The sequence below is a fragment of the Convolutriloba macropyga genome, chromosome 13 (genome assembly GCF_964194025.1).
Source record: "Convolutriloba macropyga chromosome 13, txConMacr16.3, whole genome shotgun sequence".
Lineage (NCBI taxonomy): Eukaryota > Metazoa > Xenacoelomorpha > Acoela > Convolutidae > Convolutriloba > Convolutriloba macropyga.
The window spans coordinates 17,618,987-17,639,402 of NC_134480.1; the positions used below are offsets into that span (position 1 = coordinate 17,618,987).

General features: G+C 35.5%; 1 protein-coding gene across 1 annotated transcript in view; it reads right to left on the reverse strand.

Annotated features, from left to right (window-relative positions):
- The window catches only part of LOC142351643 (protein phosphatase 3 catalytic subunit alpha-like), a 205,726-nt gene that overhangs the window by 172,962 nt on the left and 12,348 nt on the right, over window positions 1–20,416 (reverse strand). Inside the window, exon 2 of the mRNA XM_075403782.1 lies at window positions 1,794–1,957. Within this exon, the coding sequence (XP_075259897.1) occupies window positions 1,794–1,957 (164 nt within the window). The remainder of the gene's footprint in view (window positions 1–1,793; window positions 1,958–20,416) is intronic.

Sequence of the window (20,416 nt, forward strand, 5' to 3'; positions counted from 1 at the left end):
CGCCGCAAAACTACTCGTATTTATGCTCCACCTCATGTTTCGGCGTGACCAAAATCACTCTTCCAATTTGACTTCAAAAGTCATGAAAATGTGTGAATAGATCCTTAAAAAAAGACAGCGCCCCAATACAATTCGAATTCTTTGAAAAAAGACAGAGCACCAACGCAGTCCTTTTCTTGGTTTGTAAAAAAGAGAGCGCCTAAGTAATAGCCGTTGAGAGGCTGACGGCGGCTATTAAAAACTAAAGTGAAAAGAAAACGCCAGTTTCGCCGCCTTTTTCATTTGGCTTTTATTAGTGAACCGCCGACACTTGAGCTCAGCTGCTGACACTTGTGGATAGGAGAGAACGTTAGATCACGTAAAACCATAAAGTCAAGGGCGCAAAAGTCACTTGGAAACTCGAATTGCTTAAAAAGACGAACACGTTTACTATAACTAATTCAAAGCTCGTTCGAGAGCAATTAACAAGATCTTTATAAGCTCTTAGCAGGATACGCCAACACCAAGAAATTTTCTGGATACGAAATGGAAGAATCTTGATAATTCTTGACACTCATTTTCCACCGCTAGGACCTTTTTGCAACTTGTCCATGGGGCGATAATTAAAAAAAGACGAAAATAATTTTGACTTGAAAAGCTTTCCTGCACTCTTTGCACAACTTTATTGCTTGTTCTTTTCATGGTTTTCTTGTTAGAAATTTTAATTATTTTTTTTCGAATGCCAAAAGTTGTTGACAAGTCTTGGTGCAATGGCAGATGGTGTCGTGCCTCTATATCTTATCAAGTTCTTCTTATTTTTGTCTTTGGGGCAAAGAACTTTCAAGGTCTTACCACGATTTGTCATATCTTATAATGCATTCAAATTGTTGAAGATACTTCAAGTTTAGTTCTTGAGTATCGTGGGTTTGACTTTTTCCTCCGAAAAGCAGGTTTTATTTTTTGATCTGGTGAGTTCAAACAAAGCTCTAGGCTCACTGAAAACTCATGAAAGCGAACATCCGCTAAACTCTTAGATATAGATCGACGTCTCAACTAGAGAGTATTTGAGCCTCAAGATATCAATACATCCAATCCGGGCGATTGAATAGATTTTTGTAAGAATTGTGGCGAATGCAAATGCAGTGACAATTAAAATTTCACCGCTAAATTTAATCCAGTTCTTACAAAAATTCACCGCTTTCACCGTTAAATGATGTGAGCGCATTGCGGTTAAAAAATAATAATTTCCACTGATAGTCAGCGCCAATCTTACATTAATTCTCTGAAAAACCTCGCCCTAGTCTAGACCTCGGCTTATGAAAAGACTTCAAAAGTCTGGGTCTAGGAAATAAACCCCCACGGAAAAAACCCACTTAAATTTAGATAGGAAATAAACCCTCACGGAAAAAACCCACTTAAATTTAGATAGGAAATAAACCCTCACAGAAAAAACCCACTTAAATTTAGATAGGAAATAAACCCTCACGGAAAAAAACTCCCGCGGAAATAAACCCCCCACGGAAATAACCCCCCATTGAAATTGAATTTCGGTCGTGATATTTTGTTCGGTTGTGATAGATTCATATCAAGTCCCACGGGCAGCTGAGGCATAGCTATGGCCCGTGAGGCATGGCCAAACGCGCTAAATGCGCAGCTGTTTAATAGTAAAGAGGGTGTTTATTTTCGTGGGGGTTTAATTCCGCGGGGGCAAAAGTCTAGTGGTGGGCAATGTTGATTATAAATACACGGTCTAGCTTCACAGTTATAGCCGAGCTAAAGATGTTTTATGGGTCGAGCATGACTCTATCATAAACCTCCATCATTCTGGTGGTTTCTCTGATGATCCGGAGAGCACACCCCTCTGTGAGTCTGCCCTCCATCTTCATGTGGTTCTTCAGCAGACCCAGTCTCGGTAGACCTCTCTTGTCAAACAGGGTCTTCTCAGTCACCCGGTTCCGCGGAATCCTCTTATTACTACCTTTAATAACAAAACATCAAAACCACGTTTATAATATCTTTGTGAATGCTTCTTTGTACGCGTGGGCACGGAAACACGTGAACATCTTCGAATACTTATTCATATATACTCTAGCAGAGAAGCAGTTAAATATTAGAACTTGTTAAGTTAAGATGTAAACTGTGATTCATAAGTTCTGCATAAGGTTAGAAGTAAATATTTGGTGTTTAATCTCTGTCACCCAATTGCGCTCTTGTTGCTCTGCAAAATTTAAAACTTAACTCATTCAACAGGAAAATGTATTTTTATGAATGTATAGTTATATGCGCCCGATTAGCGTGTGTGTGTGTGTGTGGGGGGGGGGGGGGGGCTGCTAATCGCGCGCATATATATGATCGTATAATGATCGTATTACCCCACGATCGTTATAGCGATCGCGAAGTTCTCAAACTCCGAGGCAAAGTCGAGTTGTTGAGTAACTCTGAGAACGCGATAATAACCTTGTAGTAATATTTGTTAATCTACCCACATTGCGATAACAACATTTGTATAAAATACCAAAGAAGAAACTTCTTAATGACTAAAAGATAGAGAAAAACGGCTGTGTTGGTATCTTCAATATAAAGTATCAATACAAATATAGTCTACCCCCAAAACGTCTATCGATACAAAGAATACTAAAGAACAACTTCTTTGGTCTATTAGCTTCTTTGGAATACAAAAGACTCAATTTAGATGGTCATGAAAGCTGTATTGCACATTTGCGAGCAACGAACACCCGATTGTGCACTTTAAAATACTGCGTTAGAGGAATGAAGCAATTGCTTCAATAAAACATCGACAAAAAATAATGTTCACAACTTATCTGAAACTTTTTATTTCTGCACAAAAAAAGTTGATCACAAAAAGTTTTGTTAATTTCTTCCAATAAACATCAAGATAATTTGCAAAATGGTACAGGGGTGAAGTGAAGTAAATTTTAAAATTTTTTTCAATAATTAAATTCGAAAACACATACAGATATAGTCATTTAGGGACTTCGACACTAAATTAGTAGTAAAACCATGCTTAAAAGCTTAAAACTTTATTCATGTTTTTTATGTACAGCGTTAACATTTACAATGTGAAACAAATTGAAAATCAAATGTTTTCAACGTCATCTGGTATATCCAATAATTTTGGAACCTTTAAGAAATCATTCCGAAAATATTAGTTCAACAATTTTTTTTTCATGTAAGGTCTCAATGTCGTTGTAAGTTCTAATATTAGAGGGCAGACAGACTACCAAAAACGGGAATAGGATGGGCAAAAAAGACTCTGCTGAAGACTTATTGTTCTTTTTCATATCATACAACAGTTTTTCTAACCTTCGATGTTATATTATTTTCAAAATATAAAGGAAATCGTTTTCATGGGATTCATTGCTGAGGAAACGCCAAAAATTGCACTAAGGAATTTTCAGAGAAATGAACTTGGCAAAATTCGAATAGATTTTTGAGATCTATGGACCGCTCGTACCATCTTTTTAAGGAAAAAAAGCAAGTTTCATTCCTCATTGTAATTGTTTGTCTAATGTTGCCATATAGTTTTAAAGATGTTCGTCAAGTCATGAGTTTTTCGTTCGCCTTAGAACACGTATTAATAATTGGAGGTACCTAAAGTTAATTAAGACTGCAGTTTCAGCAAATAAATGTTGTTCTCCGACTAAAAGTTCAAATTCAAAATTATCTTTTATTCACACGATGACAGTTTATAAATTGGTTAAACATTAATAACACTCAATTTGGTAAAGACTGGTTCTGATTTTCCGTTTTTGGCTCACTTTAAAAGTAAAACAGTCTGGGATACCATTTGGGATTTTGACAATTTTTAAACAAATATTTTTGTTTAGAGAGACCTTTTGACCAAAATTTCTCTAACACTTTTAACCAGATCAATCGTTGCCATTTTTTATAAATGAAAAGAATACAAACTAATTTAAAGTTGCATTTTGGTAGATTTCTTGCAGGAAAGAAAATGAAGCTGGCGCCCAAGCAACAAACTCTGGAGTAATAATAATTTGTGTTCCAGGAAACAATTTTTCTCAGTACAACGTCTAAAAACTTGGCACTTGAAAATAAAGGATTTGTCTTTTATATTTAGCACTGCTCACAAATTGATATTCATGAGCTTATATTTAGCACTGTTAATAAGCTGATATTTAACAGCTTACAACATTTTGGCACAACAGTATTGGTAAGACATCTGGACGCAAGTTTTTTTATCAATTTTGGAACTGCAAATGTAACTCCCCTTTTGTTTTGGTTTTCGGCAATTAGGGAACATATTTTTTGTGGTTGCCGAAAGAAACCTGCATCCAAAAATTTAGCCACTAACAATCGACACATTTTTGATTGTTTTGTTTGATTACCTTTAGTTCGCCCTTAGATGCAAATGATATGACAAAATTGAAATTATGACCACTTACAAAATCAACCGCGTACTTCGGGATTGTTTATTTTCGTTCAGATGAGAGTTGTAATCGAACTACAGGGGTCAATAAGAATACCATCAAAATTCACTTTTGTCATTTTGTGATATTGTAACTGTGATCAAAATGTAACCGTTAGATCATACTTAACCATAGGACCAAACAGCAACGTAGTATTAGGAAATATATACAACTTTGAAATCCAAACATTTCATCTCACTCATGCTTGGCTCAAAAATGAGGTTAACCCAACCCGACCAAACCATTTTTCAAAGTTTCGAAACTAACTAAAATGCGTTAGACCGAAACATCAATTAGTCTGAAATTTGAAGGTCTAAAATCAGACGGTCATTCTCGTGAGTAGTATGGTAATCCGCCATATGACTGTAGGGGGGGGGGGTTCGACCCCCCCCCCCCTACAAGACTTTATACCTTTGAAAAACTGAATTTCCCGTCAAAGTTTTTTGTTCTAGTGAAAAGGCGGATTACCATACTTGTATTTTTTAGGAAAGTTTTATGTGGGTATTCATATAAGCGTATGTTGGAATTGTTTAAACTTGTCAAGTTTTGTTGGCTGTATATAGAATTAGGTGTTAGCTAAGTTTTGGACTTTCGCTAAATGTTTTTGGTGTTTGGTGAAAACATAAAAAATCCAATATAAGACACCAGAGGCCTAAAATTGTCAAAAATTTCAAAAATTTTTTCGAAAATTTTTCAAAGTTTTTCAAAGTCCTAAAATGGTCTGGATTGGATTTTGCGCTATGGAAGAGCACTCAAAAATGATTTTTTGTTGACTTCACTTTTTTTCACCTCCACAGTATGCGGGTCGAAATATAGAAAAATTTCAATTTTTTGAGAAAAAGATTCCAAACTTTTTTGAAGTCCTAAAATGGTCTGAAATGGATTTTGCGTTACGAAAGAGCATTTAAAACTGATTTTTTGTTGACTTGAAAATTTTCTCAGATAAGGTCTCGACTATAAAAGATAGAAAAATTTTTGTTGACTTGATTATTTTCGTACATAAAAGCAACTTTTGTTCATTTATTTAGTTCTCTGTTTGAGAATCAACATGACAACCATAGCGACCATAGATTTGAGAAACATTCATGAAATTTGCAAACAAATAGAAGTTGACTACCCAGAATATAGTGAACGATTTGTATTCTTTTTGGCAGCTTGTCATTATCTGGACCCAGACATTAACTTGGAAATAGTTCTCAATTTGTCCAATCACAAATGCTTATATTGGTCACATGACTGGTCTAACGTTTTGTCTTTTCGTGAAAACGTTTAAGAGGAATTTTTTTACTTTGCTGGAATTTTGAATTCTGAAGTTGTTGTCTTAGATTTTGAAGTTTGTCGTCACAAAAAGACCGGTTTTATAAATAAAGAGTTATCGATTTGCTCAAACAATTATTCAGACACAATCTTTTTTCTTCCACCACTGCCATACAATTCTCTTTCTGCTAGTGAGAGGAAATCTCATCAGTGGGTTAGTAGGTTCTTACACGGTTTATCTTGGAGCACTGGAAGTTATCCTTACTAGTTTCTATCCCAAATCTTTATCGCAATTAAACTTCGTTTTCCATCCGGAAAGTTTTATGCAAAAGGAAAAGAGAAATCGGAATTACTGCAAACCCTACTTCAGAAGGAAGTTGTAGATTTGGACAATCTTTTATGCCCCAAAGTTGAAGAAATTTCTCATCCGATTCAACATTTTTTATTTGTGCTTTACACGCTTTAAACTTACCCGAGAAACAAAAGAAAAAACATTGTGCTGAAAAGCAGAGTTGTATTTCTATTGGCTAACACTGCCCACCAATGAGCCGTCGAGTGGAGAAGGTAGCTCCTCCAGTTCTTCAAGTGAATTTATCTCCAAGTTTGACAGTATGCAGTTGCATAACGAATGATAATCAAATAACTCTATCTTTCGTCAAAGATGAAAAAATAGAATCACGGGGGCAATCTATTCTGAGGAAACAACAAATTCTTTGCAATATAGCTGAGGTTGAGACGCTGAGGAAATATCTTTCACTGCTCGAATATTTTCAAATGTACCATGTCTTTACAAGAGAAAATGAAAAGACTGAAACTAACCCCTTTACCTATTCACAAGTCGCCAGCACCCGTTCAAGTGACCCTGGACGACGAAAGTCTCCCTGATGAAATCAAGCAGGTGGTCAGTAAAGGAAACGTGGAGTCAGTTGTCTACTACGCAAGGGAGTATGGCAAGCAATCGAACTACAAAATGACTTACAAGAAGGACGACAAAGACTTTATATATACTACATATGAATTTTTTATGGTTGAGAGAGTTACTAACAAAATAATGAGCTAACACAAAAACTGATGTTTTAATTCATTTTTGATCAAAACATCTTTTAAAATGAGTGATAAGGAAGACCAGACAGATTCCCCTGCTTGAATAGATTTGAATGATTTAGTTTTCAATGAAGAAAGTCAAGAGAGACGCTCATGGAATTTTTGTAATTCTAGTCTACCACGATCAGAAGTAGTGTATTTTACTCAAATCGTAATAAGACTGTTTTTTATGGTGTGTGTCTTTGATCAAACTTGTGTTTTTTCATCTTGATTGTGAAGAATCAACATTTTGGTTTCCATTGCTTTCATGCACGCGTTTCCTAATCCGAAGCTATGAACAAGATAATTTCAACAAGCGATAGACTATTCATGGCTGTTTGTGGGCCGTCATGCTGTGGCAAAACTGAGCTCATATTTCAAATGTTACTGAGAAACACCTTTTATCCAAAATTTAAATCTATTTACTACTTTTATCAACATGAGCAACCAAAGTTCAGCTCTATAGAGCGTAACTTGAACATTTTTTTCACAAAGTTTTCTGAATTTGATTTCATTTCACTGCTGGAAAACTGTCTGCTTGTTTTTGACGATTCTTGCGAGGAAATTGTCAATGACAAAAAACTTTCGAAACTCGCAACTGCTGGACGTCATAGAAATATTAGCGTCATTTACGTTAAGCATAACTTATTCCAACAGAGTAAATGGTCAAGAACAATTGATCTCAACACGACCCACATCATTTTGTTCAAATCACCTAGAGACATACAGCAGATCATCTATATTGGTAAACATTTAAACAACACAAGTTTTTTAAAAGAAAGCTACGAATTAGCATCAAAATTACCCTTTGGACACTTACTCATCGACTTGGATGCAAAAACTTCAGACTCCTTGCGTTATTGTTCAAATATTGTACAACCAGGTCCAACAATTTTTTATCTACCTTCCTCCAAAGCGGTTATAACTAATTTGACAGTTGAGAGAGAAAGAGTTATGTATGCTAAAGCAAATGCTCGGGCTGTCTGATAGTAATATCAGGAAGTTCCTCAAAGAAGCACCAAATAGTTTTATAAATTTTCTGTGCGACTGTCTGCTCAATGTAATCAAGGGCAAAGTTCCAGTCAACAAACAGTTACAAACTAAACAAGATGACTCATTTCAACAGTTATTATCAAAGGAAACAAGTCTGAAGAAAAAGCGATTTATTTTAGCAAGAAAATCAGAACTTATCAAGGCAATAGGCTTCTCGTGTTATCTTTACTTAAAAGTCGAATAATGCATGCAGAAGAATTTATTTTGATCCCCAAGAGGTTGTTCATATCGAAAAATCCAGCCAAGGAAGAAATTTTTGATAATCCAATATATCAACAAAAAGCCACTCAGTTATCGCTCCTACAAAGGTCTAATCCAAATTTTGAGCAGAGCAGTGGAAAAAAAGATGCCGACACAACACTGATAGACTGATCACGAGAACAAGGAGTACGGGTGATGGAACAAGTGATCCAGATGATGTAAAATCGGAATCATTTGTTAGTGATGACAGTGAAATCGAACCTGTAGTGAAAAAACGGAAAGATTCAGCCTTTGACACAATAATGCTAGAACTAAAACTAATGGATGAAAATAAAACAAAAAGAGCAGCAATTATCTTGAAAAAAATTTTTGATTCCAATACTGTTTCTATTAGTGAAGAGAATAATGTTCTACATATTGAAGATGAACCTCAAGGAGTGAAGGTGTCAAATTTCTTGTACAATTTACAACAACCTACTAAAAATATTGACGTGCAAAAGTATTCCAGAATTTTGAGTGAACTTGATATAGCAGCGCACTTGGTTTACAGAACTCATGCAAAAAAAGTACTCGATGAGTTTTACAGCGAAGCAGAGGAAGAGCAACCGACTCGAAAACAAAAGAAGCAGCAGCAGCAACAAAAACAACCAAGAGGAGGATCTGAAACAAAAGAAAAAAGCAAAACCAAAAGTCGATGAGAGCAAAAAGAAGACAGACGAAGACACGAGTAGAAAAGACTGGGCTTTCTATAGATGATGCGAAGAAACTTGACAACCTCTATTTAAAAGGACCTGCGTCATTTGGAAACGCAAAAAGACCGCAAATTATCAATGAAAAAAGTAAAAATGTATCTGGAAACGAAACCATCATTCAGCAAATATCGTTCACGTCGCCTCAAATTTCCAAGGCTTAAAGTAATTGTTAACGAACTAAATGAGATCTGGTTCGTAGATCTAGCCTTGGTTGATAAACTTGCAAAGTACAACAGTGGCGTAAAACACCTTCTTGTTGTAGTTGACTGTCTGTCAAGATATCTCAGGGTTGAACCACTGAAAACAAAATAAGCTACAAAAACTGCAGAAGCTTTCAGAAAGATGATCAAAAATAAGCAACCCAAAAAAGTTTGGGTCGATGATGGCACAGAGTTCCTCGGTGCTTTCAAAGACCTTTGCTACAAACGCGGAATTCATTTGTACAGTACGCTCAGTGAGAAAAAGTCTGCTTTTGCTGAAATAAATATATGTTCCCTCAAGAAAATAATATACAGATATTTAGAAGAAAAATGGACCTATTCATATCTAGATAAACTGGATTTGTTTGTTAAAACTATCAATTCTAGAGTTAATCGAACAATCAAACTTGCTCCAAACAAAGTCACAAGAAAAGACGTTCCGCGGCTTGTATCGTTGATTGCGAATGCAAAATTTTCTCAAAAACCAAAATTTTTGTTGGTGATCTTGTACGAATTCTGAAAAAAGAGGAGACCTTTGGAAAGGGTTACAAACAGTCTTTTACAGACGAGATATTTGAAATTTCGTCTATCCCAACATTGAACTCTCCAACGTATTCTCTCAGTGATACCGATAAGGAAATTATTCAGGGTAAATTCTATCAACCCGAACTCCAATTAGTACGAGAATCTCCTGTGCTAAATGGCAAGTAAACGTTTTGAAGATGAAATTACGGTACTTGTAATCTCCTCTGCCTCAATGGACATCTTCGATCAAAACACATTGGCTTCATTCAGAAATTTTTTCAATGATATAATACAACTGTCGGGAGACTGGAGAGTAGCTTTAAGTGAAATTATTTTTCCAACTAACATAGAACAAATCACAAACGCGGTCCTAACTTCTTACAGTTTAGGTGGTTTAGAAGATCACCAACGGAATAGCTCTGGAGCCAATGCCATATCACGTCCATACAACAGTTAGCGATTGGCTTTCATGCCAGGAGAATTGACAGTGTCACATTACTGTGTCACAGTTGTTAGCTACCACTAAAAGAACTGTTGGTTTGCCAAATTTCTCATTCAGAGAAATTAAAAGTTCCGGTAAATTTGAAATTGTCTTTGGAAAATACGAGGGAATTACCTTTCCAGGCGATGAAAGTCCGAGCATTTTTGGTTTCAAGGGCGTCCCTGATGGACGAGGAACACACATTGGTTATAAAATGGACACAACTGCAAACAAACTGATGAAAAAAGATGATAGCAAGGCTTTTATGGGGGACTTTCCAGCTGATCTTTGTGCCGGGAAACATTTGATATTCATTTATACAAACATTATTGAGTATCAATACGACGGCGATGCAAAGGCACTTTTACTACGAGTCATTGATTCAAAACAACGGTTGAAAAACGGTAGCGTTTGCGAGCTTGAACCAACACGCAGAATAGTTTTTTCGAATTTGGATTACAAAAAACTTCTTTAAAATACGATTCAATCAATTTCTTTAGAACTACGCACCAAGACAGGTCAATTAGTCCCCTTTTCAGGGACCGGTAAAGTCATTCTGACAATACAATTCAAAAAAATTGGCGAGTAAAAGCAATGGAATCATACTATACCAATCAAGCATCTGCATTGCCTTATTTTTCGGGACACTATAGACAAAGAGGTAGCGGCTTTGGAGCTTTAGCCAGTGGTATTGGAAGAATCGCTCTACCTCTTGCAAGAAAATTTATTATACCAGCAGCAAAACGTTTTTGAAAAAAACTTCTGTTACAGAGAGTGTCAGAGTTAATGGACGTTGTCAGTAAAAAAAATCACCTAAGCAGGCGCTGAAGAACACGATATCAAATACGGTCAAAAAGCAAGCAGGAGGCTCATTGGCTCTGCGAATGAGACAAAAACGAATGAATCGTAGAGGATCCAAACGGTCAGGTTCAAAAGCGAGAAAAGGTAGCAAAAAAAGAAAGGTAGTCATTCCAAAACACAAACAGCCAAAGAGAAGTCGGTCGGATTTCTTTGCCAAAGTTAAAGATGATCGGTAATATGTTACCAACAAAGGCAACACATAGTTCCTGTGGTTTACATGAAAAACCAGCGCTTCTTGTAATTTTTGATGGGAGCTTTTGTCAAAAATTAGGACCTGTTTACAGTCCTAATGGACCCATGCTTGAGTTTGAGTTTGCTGGAGACAGAAATAATTATATTCATTTGCAAAAAATTTTCCTTGAATTTAAATGCAAGATAGTTCAGACATCTGAAGCTGATTTAAAATATGATGCTGGAGCTGCAGCGGATGTAACCAAAACATACGCTCCTTACTTTTGTAATAATGTTTTACATTCACTCTTTTCTGACTGCACAGTATCAGCCAACGGATTAGAAGTTTCAAATGCAAATGGAAATTATGCTCACAAAAGTTTCATTGAAACCGAATATTCTCACAACAAGGATGCAAAGGCTACTTGGTTGGCTTGTCAAGGTTTTTCGTACGAGGATAATCCTAGAGCGATAACAACAGCTGAAGTTAACAGACGAAACGCTTTGGTTAGACAATCTGCCAAACGTACATTTTATGGAAAAGTGGCAGTAGATTTTTTTACATGCGATCGTCATCTTTTGAGTGGAGTCACTCTGCGAATTTCGTTTCGACAATCAATAGATGATTTTGTTATAATTTCTGACGATACTGGAAAATCATACAAGGTTAAAATTATTGAAGCTAATTTTAATTTGTATGTGAGAAAAATGACACTGAGCGATGACGTGGTCTCTGCAATTGAAAAAACTTTACTATCAAGTCCAGCGTCCTATCCTTACTTAGAAACTATAAATAAAACGTTTTTGCTTCCACTGGTTTGCAAAATTGGAAACAGGAAGATGTATTTAGCAGGGAGCCCATTCGACGTCTTGCTATTTGTCTTAACACAAATGAAGCCTTCTTAGGAAGCAAACAACTCAAACCTTTTCACTTTCATAAATTTAATCTGGAGCAGATTTGTGTTTATCGAAATGGACTCCCTGTTGCTGACAGCCCCATAATGACAACTGACGTAAAACGCTTGTACTTCAACATAATGTCAGATTTAGCCTATATCGATAACGGGCCCGGAATTAGTTTGTCTGAATACCCCAATCATTTCATTATGGTGCTTGATCTCACCAGCAATCAGCAGGCTTAACATTATTTTATTCATCCTGAATTACAAATTGTTCAACTTCAATTGAACTTAAATTTTCAGCAGCATTACCCAACAATATAGAAATTTTAATTTTTTGGGAAAAAGCAAGCACTATCTTCGTCGATGCTGCCCGAAGAGTTTCAAAAAATCATATTCCTACAAACTGATAGATGAAGATTAAATAAACAACCTTGTTCAAGCATGTAATCTTTTGAAATACAAGCTCCGAGGTGTATTCGCAGCTGACAACTTCCCTGTTAATCTATCTCACAATAGTTACATCATAGTGAAAGTATCAACCTCTCAGTCAATTGGAACACATCGGACACTTTTTTGTCGGAGAAATGGAAAATATATTTCTGGTGATCCACTCGGACAAAACTTAGCTTCAGACAAAAATTTACATAATAGACTTGCTTCCTCTGCTGATAATATTCAAACTGTGTTTGAATTGCTTAGAAACCAACCAATTCAAAAACCAAACTCAATATTGTGTGGCTTATTTTGCATTTATATTGCTCATTAACTGTTTGAAGAAAAAGAATTCGTAAAGATGAGTGATGTTGATTTGATACGTTTTGCGCTTCATATGATGCTCTAACATTACTAACTTTTGCATCGAAATAAATTTTTTTTCAAAATTTTATTTTTTCTTCAAAAACTAAGCGTACTCACAAAACTTCATTATCAATATCCAATTTCCCATAACCACTCATAAAAAGATCCAGTTTTTGATAGAAAGCACCTGCATGAGGACCATACAAAAAGTTTTCAAATCTCTTTAGAGTTTCAGTTGATAACCAATCAGATTGCATTTGCTGATTCAATGTTTTCTCAGCATTTTCCAGAGATTTGTAGGCAACAATACCATTTTGACAGTGATATTTGCTCGGAGCATTGCTCAAGTTTGGTAATCGCTTCTGAGTTGCCGTTGCGTCTCCTTTTGTTAGTGGTGCTGAACCGTTGTATTCCACAGCTAGTTTGAGTTTTTCAATAACCTCTCCAGTTACCTCAACTGTGGCTCCGTTTGAAAAAAAAATTGAAGGTTGTATACAAACAAGGAACTGCATAAAGCTTATTCGCTTCAATAATTCCGTAGAAACGTCAGACATATCAAACAACACATGATAAGGGTTAGAGGGTAACACTTCACAATAGCCGTTTTCAAATTGCATGCACACAGCGTAATTCTTGGCAAATAATGAAGAAGGTTTCTCATCTGAAACGAAAAACCTGAAATTTTTTTGAAATTGTTGAAAGTAAGCAGGTGAGTGCTCATACATAGCTCCCAAAATTTTGTCAAAGCGGTTCTTTTATTCAGATATTTCGTGGTCGTCGTCTTTTTGCTTCAGTTTTGTTTCTTTGCTGGCGTTGCTTTAGCTGTTATATCAGTATCATTAAAATTGCTAGCGGTGGATCGAATCTTTGGAGATTTTTTCATCAGCTTTTCAAACTCTTCAAGTGTTAGTGTAATTCTTTGTTGAAATTCATAGTCATGTTCAGCTTTTTTGAATAATTTTAAAAAGACGTAACTCTTTTCATAAGATTTAATCGTTGCTCTAACCAAACGTTTTTCACTTTTAGAAACGTCGAAATGAGCGTCTCCAAACTCGGCGTCTTTCTCAGCTGTAAATGGCATCGTACAATTCTTTTCTCAACTTATTGAGTCAAACTGTTTTACTTTGAAAATGAAATAACAATGAATTCTCTGGAAATGAAATTTGAACACACACACACGTGCGAGCTAAATATAGAATTCTTCAACTGATAAGATTAATGTGTAAAATATAAGGTTTAACTATTTGTTAGCTGTATGTTTAGCTACATGGTTAGCTAACAGAAACAGTAATTGTACACTACCATGTGTCAAACACTTGTAGCTCTACAGTATTTCCAACAAACAACGAGATTGAATAGAACACACACACACACATTCTTCAACTGATAAGAATAATGTGTAAAATACAGCGTTTACATACATGGTATCTGCGTGATTAGCTACATGTTTAGCAACCAGGAACAGTAATTCCAAACTGCAATGTGTCAAACATATATCTCTATAGTATTTCCAACAAAACAACGAGATTGTCAGTGCATTCTGTGTTATTTTCTCGCTTGAAACTAACGCCTGAAATCCATAGTTTTACGATTGCTGAATACATAAAAGAAAATTAGAATGTAGAATTATTTGTGACTCTGGGTGTGTTGATAGACATTTGTTTTTAAAAGTGTGCTAAACTGTGAGCCAAACCTCTTCCAGTTTAACATTTTGAACAACGTACCTACTTGCTGAAATACTGTTGTATATTCAAGATCACGCTAGAAACACTCTAAATAATTACCTCTTTGTAAATTAAAAGTACGTTCATTGACGGCTTCAAGTTTTATTCCAAAAATATTCAAGTTTACAGAAATATTACTCAACTTCAGTTTTTAAATAAAATTTCTTTTTGTTTTCGTTTGAACTTAAACACAATCTCATTTTATCTCCTTTTTTCTTTAGTGTTTCTCAATGTCTTACCATATTTTATCAGAAACAGAAAACTCATTCGAACGCACAACCGTTTACCAAACAATGCATGAAAACTTAGTTGTGATCGTACAACAAAAACGTTTAAACGAAAAAGAGGACTGGACAACGAAAGATCATTGTATGATACCAAAAATTTTTGAGGATTTCATAGCTCAGTTGTCAGACAAACCTCAGTCAACCAGTCTGGGTTTCATTACATCAGGGGTTTTTATACCACCTTCAACACTCTCTGACCCTCTGCATACTTACGATATATCAAATCTACCAGTGGGAACAAAGAAAATTATTTATAAAAACGATTGCGACTAGGTTCTTTTCTATGAAAATCAGCTCGGTGTTTTGCAAGAGTGTGACAACTTAGCAGATCTTTGGGGGCTTCCCAAATCTCCAGAATCACCCATGAATCCGTCTCCTTTCTGTACTCCTACTGCAGACCCCAGCCCCATGTTGAGCGCAGACAGCACACAACCAAGCCCATCTATTTTCTCAAGTTTGAAAAACAACAATTTGTGGATCAACTTTGACAGCTCACAAAATGTAAGCGATACTCTACTGCGCAACCTATCTGGAGACAATTATGAAACTCCTCCACAGGACGCCGAAAACCAAGGTCATGAAGTCACTCTGACCAAAAAATTCTCAAAAACGCTTGAGAACATAGAAAACCCTTCTGTTGTGAATGCTCCGAAAAAGGGGAAAATTTCCGCAATGCGAGAACTCTTTGACCAATCTGAATAAATACTTTTTCTTGAAGTGAATATAAAAAGTTTGTAAAAACAGTCCTTTAACAGTGTTCTTTATCTTTCACGGCTTGTTTCTAACATTTGAATTTCTAAAATAGTTTTCATTTCTTCATAATTTAAACTTTATTAGATAGTCTTTTCGACTAAGAAAACATAAAAAAATTAACAAAAAAACAAATTTTGCTTTTGAAGCACTGAGAAATTTTGTACCATTTTTAGAGGTGAAAACTATATGGGGGGGAGCACTGCTTAAAGGTAAACACGAGAATATCACATTGCAATTTTTTCAATGTCTAATAAACCTAAGTTTCTAGGATTTTTTTTCTTGAAAAAAAATTGTGTATAGAAAACAAATGATAAAAAACATTTGTGAATAATTTTCTAATATAATCTCAACTTTTGAAGCATACTATGGAAGCAGTTGAACCAAAAGTAAGGGTTCATCCAAAAATTTCGAAGACACCGCTAAAAACATTTTGAAGTTACAATAAATTTTTGAACAAAATTTCAAAAAAATAAAAAAAAAATTTTTAGCAGATTTTTCTTCTAAACTCTGAAACCTGATTAACTATTTTGGATTCTCCAGCCTGAATGGAAAAAAGAATGTGCAGCAAGCGCAAATAAGTTTCTCTTATGATTCAACAGAAATGTTTTTCTGTACAAAATTTTCACGTTCAAAATTTTTACAATTATTACTATCTTTACAAGAAATTCTGATTTCTGAATTTTTCAAAAACTTTTTCTCAATTTTTTAAGCATAATTTGAAAGCCGTTGAACTGAATGGTAGAATTCGAACAAAAAAAGATTAGTTTATTTTATATATTTTTCAAGAATTCTAAAATTATCTATCAAAAAACTTAGAAAAAACCAAAATTTCATGATATTTTTGCCGTTTACTCAAAAAATGGATACACGATTTTTGATTTTGTACCCTATACCAAAAAAAGAGTGTGTAGCAATTGCAAAAAATATTTTTTCTAATAAAATTTTGATTTTTAAATTTTTACATGTAATCTTAAATTATCCAACTTTCAATGGAAAAATTCATTCGTTTAAAAAAATCTGAATTTTGGTTTGTTTTTTTTTTCATTTCAGCTTAGCCTGCCTCCAATTGACGGGAGGTGGTCTGAAACTGTGTTTAACATGGTGAGTAGAGAAAGCGTAAGTGGTTCTTATTTCATTGCTCTTCAGGCTAGAGGGGAGTATTAGGAACAGTTTTGACCACTTTCTGTTATGAAGTTATCCGGGAACATATTTCCCGTGAATCGTAAAATCATTCGTGGCGCGTTTCATTTTGAACTTAGATAGGTTCAATCGTATATCAATACTGTGGAAATTAAACGTTAAATCAAAATTTTGTTTAGTAAAATTAAAGTTTTAAATATAGAATAAATCGATTTAAGAGAAACCCCCAGATTTAATTTACCCTTAGTTCAGTTACCTTAGTACATAGACCTGTTATCAGCTTTCTACTATAAATCATTCACAATGCTTTTACAGTGTTTTGGCTTTTGAAATATAAATGCCCGTGTTTACTAGCTCACAAGGGTAAAAGTTATCAGCTCAAAATACTTGTTATAAAATAAAGCAAACGCTTTACAGCATACACACCCAAGCTTTGATAATAACTGAGAGTTTGAAATGTGAACAGGGTACCAATTTACATAGTTTCACTCAACGGTTTTCAACGTTTTCACTTAAATTCAGACCAAGTTTCTCAGTCTTGTTAGTCTTTCTTTTAAAGTTATTTCAGTCCACGCAAAACTATTTCACCCAAATTATTCCAACTTTCTAATTCAATTTGTAATTAACTCTTTCCCAAAAATTTTCTTTTGTATCAATTTGAGTACTTTTCTATTTTTTAAATATTTTTTGGAATTTTTTTATATAGAAAACTTTAAAATGGGCCTACAAGGCACAGAATGCTCTATGCAGCTCAGCGACAGACGATCCCTAAAAAAAACACATGAAAAGGAAACACAATATCTTTCCTGATGTGTTGACATTCAGTTGCTCACAATGTTCGGCAAACAAAAACAACCTACTGTTGTTACGCAAGCATTCCATGACTAACCACCAGAAGCCAGTGGTTAAAATTTGTTATTCATGTCGAATCGGATTCCAATCAAAAACTGATTATGCAAACCATGTCAACAATGAACATGGTTTACCTATTTATGACATGAATCCTGAAGACAAAAACTCTGTAAAACCAACAGTTACTTCGATCAATGGTAGCATCAACTATTATGAGATCAACCCTGAGTCAACTAGTTTGGACATTATGGAGTACCTTTTCGCAAAACGCAAGGAAATTTCAGACATTGTGAGAAAACACACAACCATCTTCCGCAAAAAAAGAAATTGACCGTAGAATTGAGCCTCACAAAACCTGTAGCAGAGGAAACCGAGAGGGTTACAGTTTATTTCAATACTGAGACAGTATCACTGTATCACACTGGACTTTCAGATGAAACGTACACAGAGCTAGTGGATTCTATCGTAACAAAACTGGTTTCCTTCTCTAGCCATGGAAGCGGTTGGCAGCTGTTGTCTATCGATAAAGTTACCCTGAAGCTGGCACGGTTTGTACCTGTCCGTGGAAGCAGTTTCATACCTTTTCCAGAAGGGCATTTGTTAAGGAGAGATTCAAATCTGCTCAACATCCATAACGGAAACGATGAAAATTGTTTCTTGTATTGTTACACTGCAGGTTACCATCTGCTGTTTAAAAAGGAAACTCTGGAACCACCCCGCAATTGTTTTAGACCAAGGACGAACGTCATTACCTACAGCAATGAAAACCCATCAGCAAAACAACCTGTGGGTGACTTCGATATGCCCATGAGCTTGATGGACATTTCAAAATTTGAGGACATGAACGAGGTTCAAGTGAATGTTTTCAGGTAAGAAGGTTTTAAAAAAGTTTCAATGGTCGCTATTAGTTGAAAAAAACTCATCTCTAAGAAACAAAAAAATGTAGCCACGGAAAAATCTCACTTTTTTAAAAAATTTTTGTTAAGGTATCAAGACGAACAACTCCTACCGCTTCGATTATCAACTGGAAAAATCTCTCCCTTCATACTGGATTACTTCTTCTCAGCGACGGTAAAAAGTAGCACTATGTATTAATCATCGGCTTACTCAAGCTTGTTTCAAAGATCAGTAATAAAGAATATCGCGATAGAAACTTTCTTTGCCGAAAATGCTTTCAGGTCAGTGCATCTGAAGAATCTTTTCAAAATCATCAAAAAACTTGTTACGATAATGACTCTTTACTAATCAGAATGCCCGAGCCAGGGAAAAACAAACTAGTGTTAGACAATTACGCAGCTAGATGGTTTTCACCATTTGTGGTTTACCTTGAATTAGAGTCATTGATCATACCTGTGTCCACAGTCAAGAACAGACCAGAAACTTCTAGCACAAGCATTATTGAACAACATCAAACCTGCAGTTATGTACTATGGTGATTGAGCGAAATAATCCTACACCGATACATTTTGACATATATACAGGACCTGAATGCATGGAAAGGCTTCTGGCTAAACTGGAAAAACTAGCACGCTTTTTCTAAACCAGAAACGTGAATTTCCTATATTCCATGGAGTGGCACCTTCCAAAAAAGCGTATAACTGCTGCTGAATTTGTAATAATGAATTCGTCAACAATGCTGAAAAAGTTCTAGATCATTGTCATTTTACTGGAAGTTTCATTGGATATGCTCACAATGAATGCAACCTGAAGCGGAGAACCATCAATTTTACACAAATTGTTGCGCATAATATTATGAATTATGACATGCATCATATCGTCAAAGCAATTCACTCAGCTTCACAGGCTACAAAAATTAACGTTATTCCTACTAATGACAAAAAATTTATCGCCTTGAACTTTGGTGTACATATTGAAACGAAAATACGCAAAACAAATGAAGTCACTGTTTACGAGTATCTAAGATTTATAGACAGCTTCCAATTTATGCCAGGTAGCTTAGATAAGCTAAACCAAATCTTACCTGCTGACAAATTTACAGTCTTAGACAACTTCTACAGAGGATACTCAGCCGATCATCGAAAGCTGTTAAAAAATTAGTTTTCCCTACTCATATGTTGATTCGTTTCAAAAGCTGTCTGAAACATCACTGCCTAACATTCAAAACAGTCTCAGAGATAATAAAATTGATATCACGCAAGAACAACTTGAACAATTTCGGAAACTGTTCAGAGAGTTCGACTGTGTCCATCTCAAAGACTTTCTCGAGCTCTATTTAACAGGAGATGTGCTCCAACCAGCTTGCTCGTTTGAGGAACCAAGAACAGTGTGCTATAAGACTTACGGGCTCGATTGCGTTCAGTTTTATACCGCTTCGAATTTGTCAGGGAGCGCCTGCCTCAAAGTTTGCAAGCCCGATCTTGAATTGTTAACAGATCGCAACATCTTAGATTTAACGGAAAGAATGATCCGAGGCGGTTTGGAATCAGTGTATAGTTCTCGATTAGAAATTGCCAACAATTCACTCCTCAGCAATTTTGACGAATCAAAAAAACCATCGTCCATACTGTACATTGATGCCAATAACCTTTACGGCGGAGTCATGCTACATTATCCTCTCCCCCTCAAGGACTTTGAAATTGTAGAGGAAATCAGTTTAGAAGACAATCTGAACACAGACGATGAGGGGGATATAGGATATATTGTAGAAGTGGACCTTCACTACCCAGATGATTTACATGATAAACACAGTGACTTTCCTCTCATATCAGATAAAGAACCTGTTGATCCTATAGAGTTGAGCGAATATCAGTCTGAACTGAAAACTGCTCTGAACGTTTCAAACAGTAAAATTAAAAAACTGAGACAGACGTGCCACTCAAAAATGAACTATGTCACTCATTACCGGATCCTAAAGTTTTTCATATCAAATGGACTAAAAGTCAACAAGTTGCATCGCGCAGTCAAATTCTGACAGTCGAAATGGCTCTC